At 42.3% G+C, this 21166-nt stretch overlaps 2 protein-coding genes across 5 annotated transcripts in view; both read left to right on the top strand.

Moving 5' to 3' along the window:
* LOC120395301 (RAB3A interacting protein) overlaps positions 1-12068 on the top strand; it is a 49194-nt gene extending 37126 nt beyond the window's left edge. For 3 of the 4 annotated variants that reach the window (XM_039519602.1, XM_039519603.1, XM_039519604.1), the window contains 3 exons: positions 1347-1446; positions 1548-1617; positions 11714-12068. In XM_039519602.1, coding sequence (XP_039375536.1) covers positions 1347-1446; positions 1548-1617; positions 11714-11796 — 253 coding nt within the window. In that variant the 3' untranslated portion in view covers positions 11797-12068. Of the gene's footprint in view, positions 1-1346; positions 1447-1547; positions 1618-10816; positions 10843-11713 lie in introns of those variants that run through there. The other variant, XM_039519601.1, reaches the window with a different exon arrangement.
* Positions 12069-15992: 3924 nt separating this feature from the next.
* The window catches only part of MYRFL (myelin regulatory factor like), a 64202-nt gene continuing 59028 nt past the window's right edge, over positions 15993-21166 (top strand). Inside the window, exon 1 of the mRNA XM_039495603.1 lies at positions 15993-16038. Within this exon, the coding sequence (XP_039351537.1) occupies positions 15993-16038 (46 nt within the window). The remainder of the gene's footprint in view (positions 16039-21166) is intronic.

Raw genomic sequence — 21166 nt, 5'->3', positions numbered from 1 at the left:
AAGGACTTGTATAACCATAAGAACATAACAGGAGAAATTTTCTAGCTTTTGAAATCTTTCCTCCTCTCCCCAAAAGCTTTGCCAAAATTGAGATCAGCTAGTCTGTTGAACACTGAATATATACTTTTTAGATAAACACAACAGAATATTTTAGCTATTATGCTTTTAGTTGGTTTTGTTTCATTTTTTAAAAGAGTGTGGTTCTTCTACTTCCTGATTTTGGATAATGTAGAATGAGAAGTTTTTTGCTCTTCTCCTTTCCAAGTCCACTACTCACCTTGCCATAGGAACCTAACTTACCTGTGAGATGTGCAGTTACTATGCTGGTAGATGCTACAGAAAAACCTAAAACCTTTTTTTCTAGTTTTTATATTTTTATATATATATAAATATAAATATATATATATATATATATATATATATAAAAATCAAGCTTTTATTGTAACAATAGTTTTTTCCATCAGATAAAGCTGAAGATGAATTATTCCAAATTGTAAATACCCCCTTTTCTGCTGCTAAGGAATGTAGGTGAAACTCCCTTTAAACTTAGTGCCTTCCCTTAATTGTTTAGCTGGATCACCATTGGCTAACATGACCCTTCCCCTGGGACTCAGTGTGTTATCTGTCAGCATGCTTATATTCAGATACACACAAACAGTGGGCGGGGGAGGGGGAATGGACCTGGTCATTTAACCCTAGTTCTCTATAGGGCAGCCCAAAACATTATTGTCAGGCTTTCACTTCAGTCCCTCTATTCAGGATTTTTATAGTACCTTGAATACAAGGTACAATATAAACTTCAGCATAAAAGCAAAAAAATACATCTTACACAAATGTTTCAGGTTTGAGCAATGTAACAACATAAAAGATCAGTGCTTTAGGACAAATAAATGTAATAAGCACAATTCTTTAACTGATTTTTAAATAATTGACAAATCAAAATATGATAGCATATTCCACAGATGAAGCGCTCTATTGGACAAATCCTTAACTCATTGTTTCAAGTTATATTTGGCCAACTTGAAATGTAGTGAATGAGGGAATATATCGCTAAGAATGATCAAGTTTGCTCAGCTTCTGCCTTAAGGGTCTTGAAGTTAAAATTAGTAAAATTTAATGGGGCGTGAATGTAAAAACAGAATAGTCATTGTAAACCATAATAGTTGACAACCTAGAATAGTAATTGCAAACTACAAATCAAGAGGCTAGAAGGGGAACGTATGCAGCTATTACTGCATATTTTTGTTTAAAACAACTAAAATAGCATCTTATGTCCTAAAACTTGCAAGCAGTCGAGTTTCCAAAATGCCATTTAAAGCAAAATAAGCAAATTTTATATTTTACAGGAAATGTGCACTCAGTGGACAAAGTAAATCATGCAAGCATAGAATCAAGTTAGGGGACTCAAGCAGCTATTACTATATTTCTCCTTTTTGCCGATACAGAGTAAGTATCTACCTTTATCTTGATTTAATTTTGAGCTCACGTTGTGTTTCCATACAAATATGTAATACATGAGAATAACCTTTTATTTTCCATTTGTTTAGATCACTTCTGTGTGTAACTTTTTTACATACATTCGGTATATCCAACAAGGACTTGTAAAGCAGCAGGATGGTAAGTGAAGAACTGTAGTTTGGTACAGATGTAAATATCCAATTAAATCATAGATTATTATTAGGGTTGGAAGGGACCTCAAGAGATCATCTAGTCCAACCCCCTGCTCAAAGCAGGACCAATCCCCAAATCCCTAAATGGCCCCCTCAAGGATTGAGCTCATAACCCTGGGTTTAGCAGGCCAATGCTCAAACCACTGAGCTATCCCTCTGGAGCTAAAATTGGAGATATACCAGTCTCCTAGAACTGGAAGGGACCTTAAAAGGTCATTGACTCGAGTCCAGCCCCCTGCCTTCACTAGCAGGCCCAAGTACTGATTTTTTTGCCCCAGATCCCTAAGTGGTCCCCTCAAGGATTGAACTCACAACCCTGGGTTTAGCAGGCCAGTGCTCAAACCACCAAGCTATTCCCCCTCCCGATGCATTTGTGTCTAAAACATACCAAATACTCACTTATTAACAGCAATGGTGACATATTACAGAAAGGTCCTATGCTGGTACCTGTATACTAGTCATTACATTTAGGTGTTCTCATACAGTATTTACATGAACAATGGTTGTTCTGAGCTTAGGGTGTAAAAATATGCAAGAGAAGAAGATTGCAATCTCTTAGTCAAATGCAGATAGAAAATATGCTTTTAGCCACTGCTATCAGAACATCATGAAGCAGTCTGCTTAGACCCCCAGTTTACAATGTGAATGATAAACAATGGGTGAATTCTCCAGTAAAGGGAACCGATGATATTGCTGCCATTTCCTCAGGCTGTTTTCCCCGAACTGCCAACTTCATTCTTGTCTGGACTGAGTTTTGGACAGCTAGCTCTCCATCCAATCTCCTATCTAGGTTAGTAATTAGGAAAGCTGCTCATCTGAATTATTCAGTTCAAGTAAAATGGATACATTGAACTGGCTATAAAGACACTGCAGCCCACAGTTTAGATTTGTAAAATTTTAGAGAGATATTTTGCAAACTTACTGCTTGCTTGGAGTAGGCTTTGAGCTTCATTTTTTAAGTGCACTAGTCTTGCAAAGTTTCATGGTTTCTTTCTTTTTTTTTTTTAAGTCAGGAGGGACAGTTATGATTATCTAATCTGACTTGCATAGCATAGGTGTCACAAAATATCATCCAGTGATGCTTGCCTCCAGACCAATAATTTGATTGAATTAGAGCATATCCCTTACAACAGTGGCCCCCAAACTGTGTGGCACGCCCCCCTACGGGGATGTGGAGGAACGTTTAGGGGTGTGTTGTGTGGCCTGGGCCAGCCTCAACAGGGGGTGGGGAGGGGAGCTACATCCAACCCCACTCTGCTTCCAGCCCCAGCCATGGCAACCAGCTCCCAGCCCTGCCTGTGGGCCTGTTCTCGGCCGCCGGCTCCAACCATGGCCCCACTCCCGGCCAAGGCCCCGGCAGCAGTGCTGGCCCTTTTCCCGGCCCTGGTGCCCGACCATGGCTCCCGGGAGTGCACAGACCAAGTTGGGAGGGGCGCAGACAAAAAAAGTTTGGGGACCACAGCCTTAGAAAGACACATAGACTTTATTTAAACACATCTGGTGATGTAGAATGTACTATATCCCTTAGTAAGTTCCAATGATTGGTTATCCTCACTTAAAAATTTGCCCTCACTGTTAAGTTTTGCTAACATGTTTGATGCAAATGACTTTTTTAAAATAAAGTGAAATAATATTGTCATGGTTCAGGACTGTCTGCACCTCTTACCCCGCCCTGTCTCTGAGTGACCTTCACGAGATAGGTCTCTTGCCTTCCCCACTCTCAGGGTGGAATCCTGCAATTCTCCTACCTTCAGGCTTGTTCCTGGGGCACAGTATCAGTTGTGGTTCCTCAGCAGCCTGAGTGGATTTGAGCCCTAGTGATCTTCCTTTTGAGAGCAATGACTAGTGTGAAAATACACAAAACAGCCTGTTCAAAACAAAGTACTGTTTAATCTTAACAGCAGGAATGAGGCATAACAAGAAAAAGGGTTTTCAGGACCAGTCTGCATGCATCTGTCTTATCTAAAACCTAAGTAGGCCTAGCTTCAGACACCCCCATCACTGCTCTGCACCCCTGCAGTCTCTTGTCTCCCTTTCTCCTGAACTTCAGGGCCTCAAGATTTGTAATCACTCCCAAGTTCTTTGTTTCTCTTTCTCACTTGGAGTCTCCCAGAGGTTTCAAGCTGAAACCTTCCCCACCAGCCAGACTGCTGATCTCAGCATGGTGGAGGTAAAACTTGAGAGGAATTGACATCTGCATTGTCTTTTTAAAATATCAGAAACGTTTGTCTGCTTTCCTGTCTAGGTACAAACTAACCCATACCTAAATTAATCCTTAGTAATCATATAGCAAACACAATAACAATCAAATCCATATATGGAATGTATAATAATCTTAAAATATTACAGGTAGCTCCCACAACCTTCACAATAAATTAATTTTCTTTATCAGAGTAAACTTTGCCTTGTGCTTCAGCTGCTAAATGTTCATAGCTAATAATATAGATGCTTTTCAAGAAATTCCCATAATTGCTTGTTTCCATTCTTATCTCTAGAACGTCAGTAATGTTGATTGCCACTTCAGTATATTGGCAGCAATGTGTTGGATGTGTAAGTTGTGTCACTTCTTGTTTACAATGTGACCTGAAAGTGAGAACAGGTGTTCTTGTGGCACTGTTGTAGCCGGCGTTGCAAGATATTTACGTGCCAGATACGCTAAAGATTCAACCACCATTCTTGGGGGCATGTGTCCATGCTGATGACGGGTTCTGCTCAATAACAATCCAAAGCAATGTGGACTGAGACATGGTCATTTTCATTATCTTAGTCAGATGCCACCAGCAGAAGGTTGATTTTCTTTTTTGGTGGTTCAGGTTCTGTAGTTTCCGCATCGGACTGTTGCTCTTTTAAGACTTATGAAAGCATGCTCCACACCTCATCCCTCAGATTTTGGAAGGGATTTTATTTTCTTAAACCTTGGGTTGAGTACTGTAGCTATCTTTAGAAATATCACATTGTTACCTTCTTTGCGTTTTGTGAACTCTGCAGTGAAAGTGTTCTTAAAATGAACAACATGTGCTGGGTCATCATACGAGACTGCTATAACATTAAATATATGGCAGAATGCGGGTAAAACCGAGCAGGAGACGTACAATTCTCCCTCAAGGAGTTCAGTCACAAATTTAATGCATTTTTTTAACGAGTGTCATCAGCATGGAGGCATGTCCTCTGGAGTGGTGGACGAGGCATGAAGGGACATACAAATGTTTAGCATATCTGGCATGTAAATACCTTGCAATGCCAGCTACAAAAGTGCCATGCAAATGCCTGTTCTCACTTTCTGGTAACATTGTAAATAAGAAGAGGGCAGCATTATCTCCTGCAAATGTAAACAAACTTATTTGTCTTAGCAATTGGCTGAACAAGAAGTAAGACTGAGTGGACTTGTAGGCTCTGAAGTTTTACATTGTTTTGTTTTTGAGTGCGGTTATGTAACAAAAAAAATCTACATTTGTAAGTTGCACCACTTCTTCAAGTGATTGCTCATGTGTATTCCACAGTAGGTGTGCGTGCTCGCCACGTGCACCAGTGCCGGAAGTTTTTTCTTTAGCAGTACCCGTAGGGGGGGAGCACCGCTGTGACCCCTGGAGTGGCGCCTCTATATCGTGCTATAAGGGGAGCTGCGCACTCCCCCCATCCTCAGTTCTTTCTTGCTGCCAGTGAAGAGAGTCAGAACTTCGTGCTCCAGCGTTGCTGCAGCTTCTCTAGTAAGCCTTAGTAGTACAGTTCTTCAATAGTTAAATAGTTTCTCCTGTTAGTCGTCTGGGCTCGGGGCATGCCCCGGGCTTCAGTCATGCGACTCCTGTTGCAGTTCTATGCCAAGAAGTGATCTGCACACGCAGTGTCTCTGCTGCTTGGGCAAGACCCACGTAAGTGAGCGCTGTAGGATCTGTAGATCTTTCAAACCACGGACTAAGAAGGAGAGGGACATTAGACTTCACGCTGTCCTAATTGAATCAGCGCTGGCACCGGCACGCTGAACGGATTCGGCACCCGGCACTGCATCTTCGGTATGGAGCAAAGTCCCCTCCACTAGCCGGCTCTGCTCCCCTTCTAAGAAACAAGAGAAGACTCGGCGGTGCTGAGAGAAAGATAGGGGTGAGGCCAGACTCAAGCCCCCGACTCGCATTGAGCGGAGCAGCGCGGTCCTGTCTGCGCGTGCCTTCCCTGCGGAGAGGATGCTGTTGACGCCGGAGGCCGCGCGTGACATTTTAACCCTCCTGGTACCCGGGGCGCCGCCTGAGACAGGACCCTGGTCTTAAGGGAAGCCGCCAGTGGAAGCGCAACAACTCTCCCCGATGCGGCACAGTCCCCGCTCTGAGGACTGTTCGCCGCCTTGCTTGATGCAGTCTTCCCGCACCTCACGCCAGCCCTCTACCCCACTTAGGCTGACTGGCTCGCTGCCCACGGGGGAGCCTCGGGGCTCCTCTATGCCCCGCAACAGGGGACACAGGCACTGGGCTAAGCGGCGCCAACACTTTTCTTCTCTCGTCAAAGCTACTGAAGCCAATCCCGATGCCACCTACATAGATGCTCCGACTCGAGTTCCCGCTCTACCAGACATCACACACGGGACTCCTCTTGTGATTCACTGGCACCGAAGCATCATAGCTCCGGCCACCGGGGCGAGTACAGGAGCAGCACCTCGGACGGGTTCCGATCTTCGTCCTCAAGGTCCAGGTCACGTGGACGGCACCATTGCGGGCACCGTCGCTCCTACGGTATCGTGAGGTTGTCGGCAACCTCCGCATCGGCACCCATCCGCCTGTCTCCAAGTCGTGCGGCTCAGCTAGAGCAAACTGCACCGCCCGGCACCCAAGTTGGTCAGTGGCACGGGACACCGTGGCAAGGGCAGTGGTGTCAATGGGCACTGTGGCTGCAGATCCCCATCCAGGTGAGACCCCACTTGGTGGCCCGAGCATCTCAGGCTCCTTCGGCCTCCCCTCCACGACAGAGGGAGAAAACAGGTCCCAAACTGACGGCACTGCGCCCAGACTCTGACCTGGGGATCGACCCACCGGTACCGTCCGACGCCCTAGGCTCTGTGCCGGTCCCTTCACTGGTGCCGGAGGATGCCATAGTGGCACTGCCGCCTGTCCCACAAGAGGACTTCAAGGCTTACCAAGAGCTCCTCAAGCGGGTGGTGTCCAGTTTCCAGCTCCAGGCTGAGGAGATGGAGCAGCCATCTAACTCTCTTTTTAATGTACCTAACTCCCTGGTGGTAGAGTCAGTAAGCCACTGGGAACATCATGGTCAGGCTGCGTCCACCCCTAAGGACAAAGATGCCAGGAGACTGGACATGTTTGGCAGGAATGTTTATTCCTTGGTGAGTTTCCAGCTCAGGGTGGCCAATCACCAAGCCCTTCCAAGGGAGCTCAGGGCAATACGGTTGGTGTGCGTAGCTTTCAGTGGGCACCTTCGCGGGAAGGTGGTCAGAGTCCTCACGGACAATAAAACTGCGATGTATTACATCAACAGGCAGGGAGGAACACGCTCCTCGGCCCTATGCCTGGAAGCCCTGAGCTTGTGGGAGTTCTGTATAGCCCACTATATCTCCCTGCGAGCCTTCCACCCAGCATCCGCAATGTGCAAGCCAATCACCTCATCAGGGTTTTTTCCCACCAGTACGAATGGTCACTCCACTGGGAGGTCGTTCTACAGCTCTTCCGGGAGTGGGGAGTTCTCCGGGTCGACCTCTTTGCAACCGACCAGAACCGACGCTACCCTCAGTTCTCTTCCGGGGAGGGGCGGGAAGGGGGGCGATCTCGGACGCTTTCCTCCTTCAGTGGTTGGGACAACTTTTCTATGCCTTCTCACCTTTCCCCCTAATAGGCAAAGTCCTGCAAAAAGTAAAAGCAGACAGGACGTGGGTCATCCTCATAGCCCCAGATTGGTCCCGTCAACACTGCTACGGGACCCTCCTGCAACTCCTAGCGGCTCCCCCGCAGAGACTGCTGCTTCGCCCGGATCTCCTCTCCCAGGAAGGGGGATGCCTCCTCCATCCCAGCCTGGCCGCGCTTCATCTGAGAGCTTGCTCCGTGGTTAGATGAGGAGGAGGGGAGGTGTTCAGAGAATGTCAAACGAGTTCTGTTGGAAAGCAGAAAACCATCCACATGACGGATGTACCTGGCCAAATGGTCTAGGTTCTCTAGGTGGGCGGGGGAGTGGGGAACTTCCCCATCATCCGCATTGCTCCAACTCATTCTCGATTTACCTCCTGTCCCTTAGGACCCAAGGGATAGCTCCCGCCTCTGTCAGGGCGCATTTGGCGGCCATATCGGCCTTCCACCCGCCGGTACAGGGCCACTCTGGTTTTTTTCCCACAGTATGACCTCCCACTTTCTTAAGGGCCTGGATCATTCATTCATGTATGCTAGGCCCCCCGTGCCGCAATGGGATCTAAACTTAGTGTTATCCCGCCTCATGGGTCCTCCCTTTGAACCCTTGGCCACGTGTTCCTGGTCTCACCTGTCATGGAAGGTAGCATTCCTTGTTGCTGTCACATCAGCCTGACGTGCCTCGGAGCTTAGGGCCTTGACCTCGGAACCCCTGTATACGGTCTTCCACAAGGATAAGGTCCAGCTTCGCCCACACCCCGCTTTTCTCCCGAAGGTGGTCTCTGCCTTCCATATGGATCAGGACATTTTCCTACCGGTACTCTGTCCTAAGCCCCATTCCTCCAATGAGGAACGCCGCCTACACACGCTAGATGTGCATAGGGTGCTGGCTTTTTACTTGGACCGAACCAGCCCATTCCGGAAATCCTCGCAACTGTTTGTTGCGTCGGCCGAACGGATGAGGGGACAACCGATTTCCACCCAATGCCTTTCCCGCTTGATCACCTCGTGCATACGCATGTGTTATGACCTGGCAGGGGTTCCCCCGCCACCTATCGTTAAGGGTCATTCAATGAGAGCTCAGGCCTCGTCAGCCATCTATGTAGCTCACATCCCTATCCAGGACATATGCAGAGCTGCCACATGGTCCTCTGTCCACACTTTTTCTTCGTATTATGCGATCATCTCCCAGGCTCGGGATGACGCCAGGTTTGGTAGGGCGGTACTGCGTCCCGGAAACTCCTACCCACCTCCATCAGATATAGCTTGGAGTCACCTACTGTGGAATACATATGAGCAATCACTCGAAGAAGAAAGGACAGTTACCTGTTCCATATCTGGCGTTCTTTGAGATGTGTTGCTCAGGTGTATTCCGCCCTCCTTCCCCTCTGTCGGAGTTGTCTGGCAAGAAGGAACCCGGGGGGGGGGGGGGAGTGCGCAGCTCCCCTTATAGCACGATATAGAGGTGCCACCCTACGGGTACTGCTAAGGGAAAAACTTCCGGCACCGGTGCATGTGGCGAGCACGCACACCTACTGTGGAATATATCTGAGCAACACATCTCGAAGAACCCCAGTTACGGAACAGGAAACTGTCTTTTTCACGACAAAGGGTTGCACTGCAGTACTTGTATGAGGTGAATTGAAAAATACGATTTCTTTTGTTTATAATTTTAACAGTGCAAATATTTGTAATAAAAAATGCACTTTGATTTCAATGACAACATGAAAATATAGAAAAACATCCAAAAAAGTAATAAATTTCAATTGGCATTCTATTGTTTAACAGTGCGATTAAAACTGCAATAAATCATGATTAATTTTTAAAATTGTGATACTTTTTTTTGAGTTAATCACATGAGTTAATGGCGATTGATCAACAGTCCTAGTAAATGTACATGAATCTGAGGCTATGGCTACACTAGAGAGCTTATAGCAGCGTTGCTGTAAGCTCTCTAGTGTAGCCATTCTAAGCCAGTGGGAGAGAGCTCACCCGTTGACTTAATTAATCCACCCTCAATCAGTGGCAGTAGTTATGCTGGCAGTAGAAGATCTACATAGTACTTTCTACACCGGTGCTTAGCACAGTGTAACTTATGTCACTTGGGGTGACTTATTCACACCCCTCGTGACATATGTTATACCGACATAAGTGGTAGTGTAGACATAGCCTAAGTATTGAACAGGTTCAGTGCAAATATATGTAATGCATATGTCACAGGTTTCTGGTAATAATTTAAGGAAATTGCAGGAAGTATACTTGGAAAATAATTGGCCTTAATTTTAAAGCAATTGAGTTTAAGAGGAGGATATTGTTCTGCCCAAAAAAGCTTATATTTATCCCAGTTTGTGATATAATGCTTGCCACAATACTGTGAAGATTAAAAGACTGAAAACTATTTGAAGGGGAAAGATTATAATAGATAACATTTGGAAACATGTTCCTGTTTACCTGAATTGTTAATGTTTAACAACAATTCTCTGAACTCAGTATTTTGGCTTAATGTTTCAGCTACATTACACTTTTAGGAAAAATTTTTTTTTATATAAATTGGAACTGTTGCTTTATGCAAATATTTTCTCAGATAATTTATAGTATGAGTAAGGGGAATATAGGCTTTTATGGTGGTCATCCACATACTGTACTATATGCTTCTTTGAACTGGTGCTATCTTTTATTTTAGACAGAGCTATATCTTAAATTTCTTCAAGAATTTCTGAAAGACGACGGGGAAAACATTTTACTTAGTTTTTAGTCTTAATTTGAGCAATACCTTTATATTTACTTACAGTCAGGACTATGATCCTAAGGAAAATGATGTAACAGTGGTGTGTCTGTTGTTGTCTTTTGTTTAACCATATAATTAATTATGATTATGATTGTATTACAGTAGTGTGTAGGAGCCCTAGTCATTTACTGTACCATCTTGTGCTAGGGGCTATACAAACACAGAACAAAGACTCTCATTTGCTAACATTTTTCATACGTAAAATCGTACATTTTTGATGTTACTAGAACTGATTGAAAAAGTGTGTCTGGGAGGGGAGAGGAAGTTACAGTTTAGTTTTCATTCCCACATTTTGAAAAGGAACACTTTTTAATTATCCAAAAATGTTGGTTTTCCTTCTTCCCATCTGTTTCTCCACCTTCCTTTTTTCCATTTTGCCACTAAAAAAAATCCCGTCTTTCAGAAGAAATAGGAGAGATGGAAATTGATTAAACTGAAAAAAGCAGGTTTTGTTCCACAATTTGTTTTTTTAAAGGGGGGGGGAATCCCCACAATTGTAATGGAAATTTCTGATTTTAAAGGCCATTTTTAGTGTGAAGATATTTTCATATGGAAAACTTCAACATCCAGTAAAGTGAGAGAGATAAGGTGGGTAGGATGATATCTTCTATTGGACCAACTTCTGTTGGTGGAAGAGGGAGACAAGCTTTTGAGCTACACAGAACTTTTCTTCAGCTCTATGTAGCTGGAAAGCTTGTGTCTCTCTTCCACCCATGTGTCTCTCATATCCTGGGACCAACACAGCAAACAATATCCAGTAAAGTGACCAACAAATACATGTATGACTGCCAAACATCCATGTTTTTATGGTCTGGTTGGGTACAGCGATGTCAGCAAGGTTGCTATAAGACTTTGTTTTAAAATTGTTCATAAGGATTCCCCAGAAGGAAAACCATTTCTGGCAACAGGCACACCAGCAATCAAGGATGCCAGAGGGGTTAATAGTTTTAAGCCCTTTATGTGGGGATTCAAGGTTTCCTTAATGCATTAGTATTGCACATAATGGCAAGGCCTCTGGACTAAATATTTTAAATTCTTGCATTTTTTACATCTCAGAATTCCAAAGGTCACTTAAAAGAGCTCTAAAATGCCCTTTTTTCAGGCTGCCAGGTCTCTCAGATCTGCAGTTACAAAGTGAATAGAAAGCCCACTCCTGACTGGGATGACTTCTGTCGGTTGAAAGGATGTTTTAAAAAAAATCATGAAAAACATTGCATGTTCCTTTGCGCAAAATAGAAGGATGGGATTTTGAAATTGGTGAAATTAGCTTTGAAATCATACCACTTTGTAAAATGTTCCTAAAGGTGAAACTATTGTTTGAATGAGGTAGCCTACATATCTTAGTTAAAAACCATGAATAAATGAGGATGGAGATTTTGTTTCAGTTACTTTTTCTACACTTTTTCTATTTTGTACAGCGGATCAGATGTTTTGGGAAGTTATGCAGCTGAGAAAAGAGATGTCATTGGCAAAACTTGGATATTACAAGGAACAGCTCTAATTCTTTACAGTCTGGCGCATGCGTGAACTTTTGATATGGATAAACTCTAAAAATGGCTGAAATTTTTTGTCACTTGATATTTATTTCCAACAAGTGGGTCCAAGATCTTTTCTCCTTTTTGCAAATTGCACTAAGTACTGTGATTGTTTTAAACTCTCCTCTGCTGTGTATGCTTAGATATGATACTTCAGTTGAACAAAATGTGGCAAGTACTAGTTATTGTAATTTACAATTGAAAACAAAACCTCTGATTAAATAAATGTTAGATTGAAGATGTTTTTATTTTCTGTTCTGTATAGTTTATAATGCAGAATGCCATGTGAACCATCACCCCCCACCATCACCGTAGTCACTCTAAACTCTGTAATTTGTATGGTACTGACCCTTAGAAAAGAGTTGGTTGAAGTAATCTCAGAATTTTTTGAATAGGTGGGTGTAAATGTCTCTCAAACACTTCTCACTTTCCCATCACTGCAGTATCTAGGCACTTGATCATCAGTATAAAAGGAAATATCTAAGAGGATTTGGGGTTCTCCTAAATATTTTTTTAAATGTTGCCCTCTCCCTACATTTCTCATTTATAGATTTGTAGAGTTTAAGTCCAGAAAGGACCATTAGTTCATCTGGTCTTACCTGTGTATAACAGGCCCTTAGATTTCACCCAGTTACCCCTTTTATTGAGCCAAGTAACTTGTTGATTAAATCCTAACTTGTATTTTTGCTAAAGCAAATCTTCCAGAAAGGCATCCAGTCTTGATATGAAGGCATAAGAGATGATGCTTTCTCTCCTACACTAAAGAGACCTTTACTACCCAGTATATATTCCTTGAGAAGGTACTTAGCCACTGTAATCAAGTCACCTCTCAATATACTTTTTGATAAACTAAACAGATTAATGTCTTTAAGTCTCCCACAGAAGGCATTTATTCCAGTCCTCCAATCATTTTTGTGGTTCTCTTCTGCATCCTCCTCATTTTTTTAACCTCCTTTTAAAAATATGGACACCAGAACTCTATGCAGTATTCTATGATCTGTCTCTCCAATGCTATAGACCAAGGGTAGGCAACCTGTGGCACGCGTGCCAAAGGCAGCACACAAGCTGATTTTCAGTGGCACTCACACTGCGTGGGTCCTGTCTGGGGGGCTCTGGATTTTAATTTAATTTTAAATGAAGCTTCTTAAGCATTTTTAAAACTTTATTTACTTTACATACAACAATAGTTTAGTTATATATTATAGCCTTTTGTAGAAAGAGATAGTTAAAATGTATTACTGGCATGTGAAACCTTAAATTAGAGTGAATAAATGTAGACTCAGCACACCACTCCTGAAAGGTTGCTGACCCCTGCTATAGACAAAGGTAAAATCAACTCCCTTCTACTCAATATTTCCCTTTTTATACATCCAAGGCCTGGTCTACACGGGGGGGGGGAGGATCCATCTAAGATACGCAACTTCACCTATGAGAGTAGTGTAGCTGAAGTTGATGTATCTTAGATCAAATTAAAATTACTTACTTTGCATCCTCGTGGCGCTGGATCGACAGCTGTGGCTCCCCTGTTGACTTTGCTTCCATCTCTCGCACTGCTGGAGTTCAGCAGTCGACGGGAGAGTGATCGGAGATAGATTTATCGCGTCTACACTACACACAATAAATTGATCCCTGATAGATCTATCGCTACCCGCCAATCCGGGTACCCCAAGGATCACATTACCCCTTTTTGCCACAGCACTGCACTGGGAGCTCATATGTGTCCTTAAGACTAGTTGAGATGGAAAAACAATTGTACTGTGTAGTATTCTAATGGGGAATATATTCAAGTAGCTCACCTCTAAACTTTAGTGTACCAATTCTGCTCAAAGAGACAGTGCTATGGTTATCAGTGTTAGATTTCTAATTTTTGTCCTCATAGCCACCTTCTGGTTATGCAGCCTTTCTTCCCACCCTGTCCTTCATTCTCTCTGCATTTATTTGTTTTTTTCCCTTCTTTTTTTCCCTATATTAAGACCATCCAATCAGTAATTCTTTACATATCAGTTTCCGTCAACTGGCATTGCACATGTAAATCATTTCTGCACTCCTTCTTAGATGGAAAATTAAGATTAGCAAATTTCTTTCTGTTAATCTCCTCACATGTAGAACTGTTTGCAAAGGAAAACTGAAAAAAGATGATCATGGCTTCTTAAGAAAAATGCTTCTTTGCTCAAGTGCCACTTCACCTGCTTTTGCCAGCAGCAGACCAGCTGATCAGGATGCATGGAACATGGCCAGCGCTGTGTGGCAGACTTACCACACATAAGCACTTTGGGAAAAAACGTAGCTTGTTTTTGATCCTGACAGCAGCTCTTCATTTACAAATATAAGTTTATTGGTGGGTAAATGGATTATCAAATTAAAATGTAGAGACAAAAAAGCTTATATTGTTGCTCTAATTATAATAAGAACACTGAAGTAGTAAACAGCTGTTTCATTTATTATGAAAGATTCCGAATATACATAGTTTCCAAGTGATTTAATCACTAAATATATACTTGCAAAAGATACCTGATTTTTGCACAAAAGTAAATTGAATGAGTTGCAAGATTTAATGGAATAAATGTGCATAACACAGTATTTCAGGAAGATGTGTGTGTGTTGGAGGGTGGGGAGTTGATGTAGTCATTCCAATAGTAAAATACCATTTTTTCCCAATCATTCTCCATTGCCAGCAACATATTCTTTGCAACCATTGGTGAAAGGATTCTTTTATATCCTACCACTGGTTCCGTGGTTTCCACTGTAGAAAGCTGGATGAATGTTAACATTCAATGTCAAAATATTATTAATATTCTGTTAAGGCAATAATAGCCTAAAGTTCTGTTTAATTGTTGCTATTTTTCAGTAGTTATCAGTTCATGGTTATCCTTCTGTGCTATACACAGAAATGCTTGCTAAAGATCTTAACTTATCATTATTTCTTATTTTGAGTATTTGAAAGATGAAACTTCTGTTGAAGTCAAACCATTTTCAGAATTTCTTTATTCTGTAACTGAATTATACCTGATACCTAAAAATCTAATTTACAAACCGATTAAAAATAATGCTCATCCCAGCAGAAAAGCTGTTTTGGTATCTGGTACTGTGTAGGCACAAAAGGAATTTTTATCTCTGAAAGTTTATCATGCGCACACTTTTTTTTTTTGTAGCCAAGGACTACAAAGGTATACCCAATGGGTTCTGGCTTCCATGAGGCAGTGACCCTGGCTATTAGTCTGGTCTCAATAAATTACCACCCTTTAACGCTGATCTGCTATTCTCTTGTCTTGAGTTTGCATTCAAACCTTGATATTCCAAGCCTCTTGGAGTTACCCACCATACATGGATATGGTCGATTTTCCAATTTAGTCTTTGGGGTGAGATGGAGCAAACTTCTTGGAGTGCATACAGTGTTTTTCTATGCACATCAAATAAATGAGGAAAGGTGGACTGGTGTCAGTGCCCTGTATTCAGGAAATCTTGGGTCAGTTCCCAGCTCTGATGCAGACTTCATGTGACCTTGGGCATGTTGCTTAATTTCTGTGCTTTAGTTTCATGATTGTAAAATGGGGATACTACTTCCCACAGGCATATTGTGAGGTAAATTCATATTTATGAAACTCAAATATAATGTAGGGAGCCATAATAAAAATCCAGATAATGCACAATTACGGTAATCAGTGGTGTTTTCCTGTTACATTTGATCATATCAATTTTCATCTATAGTACTTACTCATTTACACACAAATGAAAGTTATACAGTGTGGAAGGACGAATACAAGATAAGTAATTTTTATTGCTGCCTTGCTTGCGCATGTGTAGCTAAGGGCATTACTGGGGGCAAAGGTCCTTGAAACAAGGAAGAAATTAGACTACTTTTACATAGTTTTCCACATGAAGTAAGGAAAATATGCCTTCTACAACTTTCCTCCTAAAGTCTTGTCAGGTTCTTCCCTGCATGCGGTAGAAGCTTTGAGTCCATTGCCTAGCATTAGTTTTGAAAGAATCAACTTCCCTGGGGCAAAGACAATCCACTCAGGACATGTTGTTTAGCAGCAGAATGACATGATTATGAACATGTTCAAAAATACATCAGCTGGAAAAGAGAGGACAGTGCAACTGTTTCACAGTCTGATGTCCCTAAACTTGTGAAGGAAAAAATAGCTTCTACCTTCTTGTCATGGATGTGGTGGGAGAAAATGAGGCCCTACAGCAGTTCTTTGAAGGTAAGAGTACATTTTCTAAAGTAGCTCAACAATTTCTGAAAGAGAAATTATTTCAGATGGCATATGCATCTTAATAAGACATACTTAGTATTAATTTTTTTAATTTGAATTTTTAGTTTGGGGAAGAAAATATGTGGAAACACTAAATATTCCGATATTTACACAGAAGTTCCATGTAACAGGATGCAAGAGTAAATGAGGACTAATGACATAAGAGCACTGGAAGGATTCCTTTATGCTCTCCTTTATACAGCAGAGATAGAAATAAAGGAAACCATGATCCCCAGGAGTTCCCAGTGATGAATGACAGGGAGGAAAGTACCAGGGAATGGCTGGATCTCCTAGTAAATGTCCAGAGCTCTTTAAAGAAAATCCTCAGGATATGGCAATGTCCATGGAGCTTGAGAACCATTTCTCCCCACCACAGAGTGGGAGCCAAACGCTGCTCAGCATGACGTTATTCTATTGAAGCTGACTGAACATCATGGACTTGGTGTCTTTAGTCCTCTCCCTTGGACTTTTTTGGGAGGCTGTAATCTGACCTTCAACTTTGTCTAATTTTCTTTCAGTAAAAACTTCTTCAGTAAAAATTTCATCAGTCAAACCTCACTACAGTCTCCACCTTTCCTCTTCGCCATCACAGTTAATATGCATTTTAATACGGCCAAATGTAAATGTATACCTCTAGGAACAAAGAACACAGGCAATACTTAGAGCCCCCCATCCTGTATCTTGAGATGTGGTGACCCTGAAAAAGATTTGGGGGGTCATGGTAGTTAATCAGCTGAATGTGTGCTCCCAGTGCAGTGCTGTGGCCAAAAGGGCTAATGTGATCCTGGGATGCCTAAATGGCAATGTCTAGTGGGAGTAGAGAGCTCATTTTGCCTCTGTGTTGGGCAGTGATGTGACTGTTGCTGTATACTGTGTCCAGTTCTGGTGCCCATAATTAAAAAAGGATGTTAAGTGGGGAGAGGTCAGAAAAGAGCGAGGATGATTAAAGGATTAGAAAACATGTCTTATAGTGATTGGGCTCAAAGAGCTCCATCTATATAGCTTAACAAAGAGTACTTACATGGGGAACAAATATTTGGTAATGGACTCTTCAGTCTAGCAGAGAAAGATTTAACATGATCCAATGGCTGGAAGTTGAAGCTAGACAAATTTCAGACTGGAAATAAGGTTAATTTTTAACAGGGTAATTAACCATTTGAGTAATTTGCCAAGGGTAATGGTAAGGATTCCATCACTCGCAATTTCTAAATCAAGATACACTCTAGGAATTATTTGGGGGAAGTTTTATGGCCTGTGTTATGCAGGAGGTCAGATGACATGATAACTGTTACCCCTTCTGGCCTTGGAATCTATGAATATTTCCATTCTTTGATTTCTGTAATCCAATAAACCTAATTTCTCAAGTCTCCTAACACTGAATGCAACCTATTCAAAATGGTTGTTCAAATTTAGATGATAGACAAAAAACATGCTACTTCCTTATTTTTTTTTCTTCCCTGATTTTTCACTTTGTCAAAAAAATTTAATTTGAATTGGCTGGGATATTTGTTCTCACTGCCATAACTCAGATGTAAATACTCTTGATGTGAAACTGGACCTTAGTGTAATATAAAAAAGCCTCATCCAATACATTAACTTATTTAATTAATAACTATAGATCTCCCGTTACCCTCTGTTCCTTTTATAAACTAAGGAGTTCATACTATTAATGTGAATCTGAGGAAAAAATATACTGCAAATGAGAGTTAAACTGTTTCTTCTCTTTGCTTTCAGAAAGATTTAATTTTGCATTAAACAGACTGGTGGGTTTCTAACAAACCTTGCATTGTACTAAGTAACTGTTAGATACTTTATGAAAATCAGGCATTTAATCTGGGAGCTCTGTTCAAAATTATGTCTAAGCACGCTGGAAGTACCTGCAGAGCACCCCGTAAAGATCACTTCCAAAGCAAGGATTTAGGAGAACTATGAAGCATACACTGGTGACTTTTGTGGAAATGATAATGCAGCAATGGAATCTCACCCTGGGAGAATTCCAGCAGCATTTTTAGCGGGCGCTACTTCTCTAACTATAATCACAAAAGGTTAAAACCCTTAATGTATACTGGATGTATAGCATGTGTTCTGGGAACTAGATGAAAGCTTTATCTTACAATTAATGTCAAGTAACAAGACAAAGTTTGGAAAGATGTTTCCTATACAATATTTGTTCTTCTAAGTAGAGTGAGTTAATAGCATACCATTGTAATACAGGTGTCATACAGAGCAGTGCTGGTAAAAGGCTGAAAATCATTTTCTGGCCACATAGTATGAGTCAAGGTTACAAACAGCTTAATAACCTTGTCATACGACAAGAGTTGGTGTTCAGAGGCCAGTAGCTACTTTTAAAGCCACAGATAAAGCACAAAAAGGAGCAAGTATGTTAGCTGGATTTTGCTTCAGTTTAGAGTAGTTGTCACACTCATTACATATGATGTCAACTACTATTCTATTTTTTGTAGGTATCTATACTGCACCCATTACCATAGTATTTGAGATAATTTTAGTAGTGTAAAGAGACTACACATCTATCACTTGGTGTTTGTCCTCTTTTGCTGTCCTCAAAGAGTGAAATGTATGGAGTGGAGTGTCTTGTTTTGGTGGTTGTTTTTTTTTTAAATTGTTAAACGTATCTGTTGTTATGTGTGTGTGAGAGAAGGCAAGGTCAAAGAAATACACTTTTCACTTGGCAAGGAAAATGGTGAAGTTTGTGATGGTCCTTAGTTCCTAGGGCAGTTCATTGCACAGGCTCAGACCACCTCCAGAGAAGGTCCTCAGACAGCTTTACTCTTACTGTTGAGAGTTCCATTGTGCCAGAGGAACTGCTGAATTGACCACTATCTTTGTCCAGGAGCTTTAGGTGATGTTTTCAAGTCCAGACCCTGGAGCACTTTGAAGATAAGGACCGAGACCGTAAACTGGATTTGAAATTCTATAGGAAGCCAGTAGAGAGAGCAGAGGACAGGTCTGATGGGTTCACAGCAGCCAGTGTTGCTCAAGAGAGTGCTGCAGCATTTTGACTAGTTGGAGTTTCCTAAGCGCTGAAGGTTTCATGCCCAAGCATTTCACATTGCTGTCGTCCAGCCGAGAAGTGCAGAAGGCACTCATAACGGAAGCCTGGTCTTCATCTGCCAGAATGGGTCTGACTTCTGCCTAGGCAGGGCTGTGGGGTTTGGAACATGTGTTAACATCATCCGGGGCTCTTATAATTTTACATACAATGTTGCCACACACATTTTATTAGGACAATACTGACCAGCAAATTGAGGTTTCCAATGATACTTTACAAGGCATAATTTATACAAAGATTATTACAATGGCATGTTGGGTGTGAACACATGTATTCCATCAAATACAAACTTTTTTGTCACTAATGTAAGCAGATATTATTCCAAACACCTATGGGATGTGTGTGTGCGCGTGCACCATTTTTAGGTCTCTTCGGATCAGTGCTGTTTCACGATTGCTACAAGGGTGGAGTGGCAGACATTTTAACACAATTTTTGCTAGGCACAAGTTTAAAGAGAAAATATTTCAGTGTTCACAGGTGGAAATAAAGAGCAATTTCTACTTGGATGAGAGATTGGAAAATGAAAAAACAAAAGGATGACTGAGGCAAATCTTTCCTCTAAACAGGAAAGTCTTATTTGGGACATATTAGAAAAAGGAGATATCAAGTTCACCCTCTGAGAAAATACATTGAGGGCACAGTAAGTCTGGGAGCAGGTACCTTAAAGACCTTGTCTGTCTTTTTTAAATGTTCATGTTTAACCTGTACAATGAAGAGGTCATAAAAGTATTTTTTTTGTTCTTTGAGTGTTTGCTCATGTTGATTCCATTTTAGGTGTGTGCGCGCCCATGTGCGCAATTGTTGGAGACTTTTGCCTTAGCGGTATCCATAGGGCCAGTTGTGGCACCCCCTGGAGTGCCACGCTCATGCGTTGGTATATTAGGTGCCAACCCTGTGCCCTCTCAGTTCCTTCTTACTGCTCGTGAGGGTTGGTTGGAGTGCCTCATCTTGCCGTTTGCAAGAGCGTTAGCAGTTCTTCACAGATCTTTGTTCTACCTAATCTGTACATAGTTAGTCTTTGTAGTGTTAATTTAGAGTACTTAGAGTCCCGGCTGGCACTTCTTCCCCAAGCAGATCATGCCCTACTCGCCTGGCTTCAAGTCATGTGTGTCATGCAGCAGGCCGATGGCAATCAGTGACCCCCTACGACAGCTGCCTGAAGTGTTTTGGGGGAAGCCCATAGGAGGACAAGTGTCATATTTGTAAAAACTTTCATCCTCGCACAGCTTGGAACCGCCCTATAAGGTCTTCAACAAGTTGAAGACAGCACCCGGCTTTCCTGCCCAAGGTGGGGTCTCAGTTTCATTCAAGCCAGGACATTTACTTACCAGTCTTCTTTCCAAAGCCGTATAAGTCAGAGCAGGAGTGTAGACTGCATGCCTTGGACATTAGGAGGTCACTAGCATTCTACATCGATGGAACCAAGCCATTCTGTAAGTCTATGCAATCACAGTGGCTGACAGGATGAAAGGTCACCTTGTATCCACCCAAAGAATTTCTTCTTGGATCACCAGCTGCATCTGCTGCTGCTACAATCAAGTGAAGGTGCCACCCTGGCAATTGTACCACCCACTTGACCAGAGCACAGGCCTCTTCAGCGGCTTTTCTGGCCCAGGTGCCTATCCAGGACATCTGTAGAGTGGCCACCTGGTTGTCTGTCCATATATATGTATGTCCCACTACATACTTACCCAGCAGGCCTGGGACAATGCTAGCTTCAGTAGGGCAGTACTGCAAGCCGCAAAACTGCACATTCTGATCCCACATCTGTAGATACTGCTTGAGTCACCTAGAATGGAATTGACATGAGCAAGCACTCAAAGAAGAGGGGAAAAAAAGAAAAACCTATCTTTCATGACTATTGTTCTTCAAGACGTGTTGCTCATGTCCATTCCATTACCTGCCCTCCTCCCCTTCTGTCAGCGTTGCTGGCAAAAAGGAACTGAGAGGACGTAGGGTCAGAGGTGCCTAATATACTGACACATGAGCGCGGCATTCAAGGGGGCA

The sequence above is a fragment of the Mauremys reevesii genome, linkage group 1 (genome assembly GCF_016161935.1).
Source record: "Mauremys reevesii isolate NIE-2019 linkage group 1, ASM1616193v1, whole genome shotgun sequence".
Lineage (NCBI taxonomy): Eukaryota > Metazoa > Chordata > Testudines > Geoemydidae > Mauremys > Mauremys reevesii.
The sequence above is the reverse complement of the archived record's forward strand: the minus strand, read 5'-3'. Positions and strand labels throughout refer to the sequence as shown.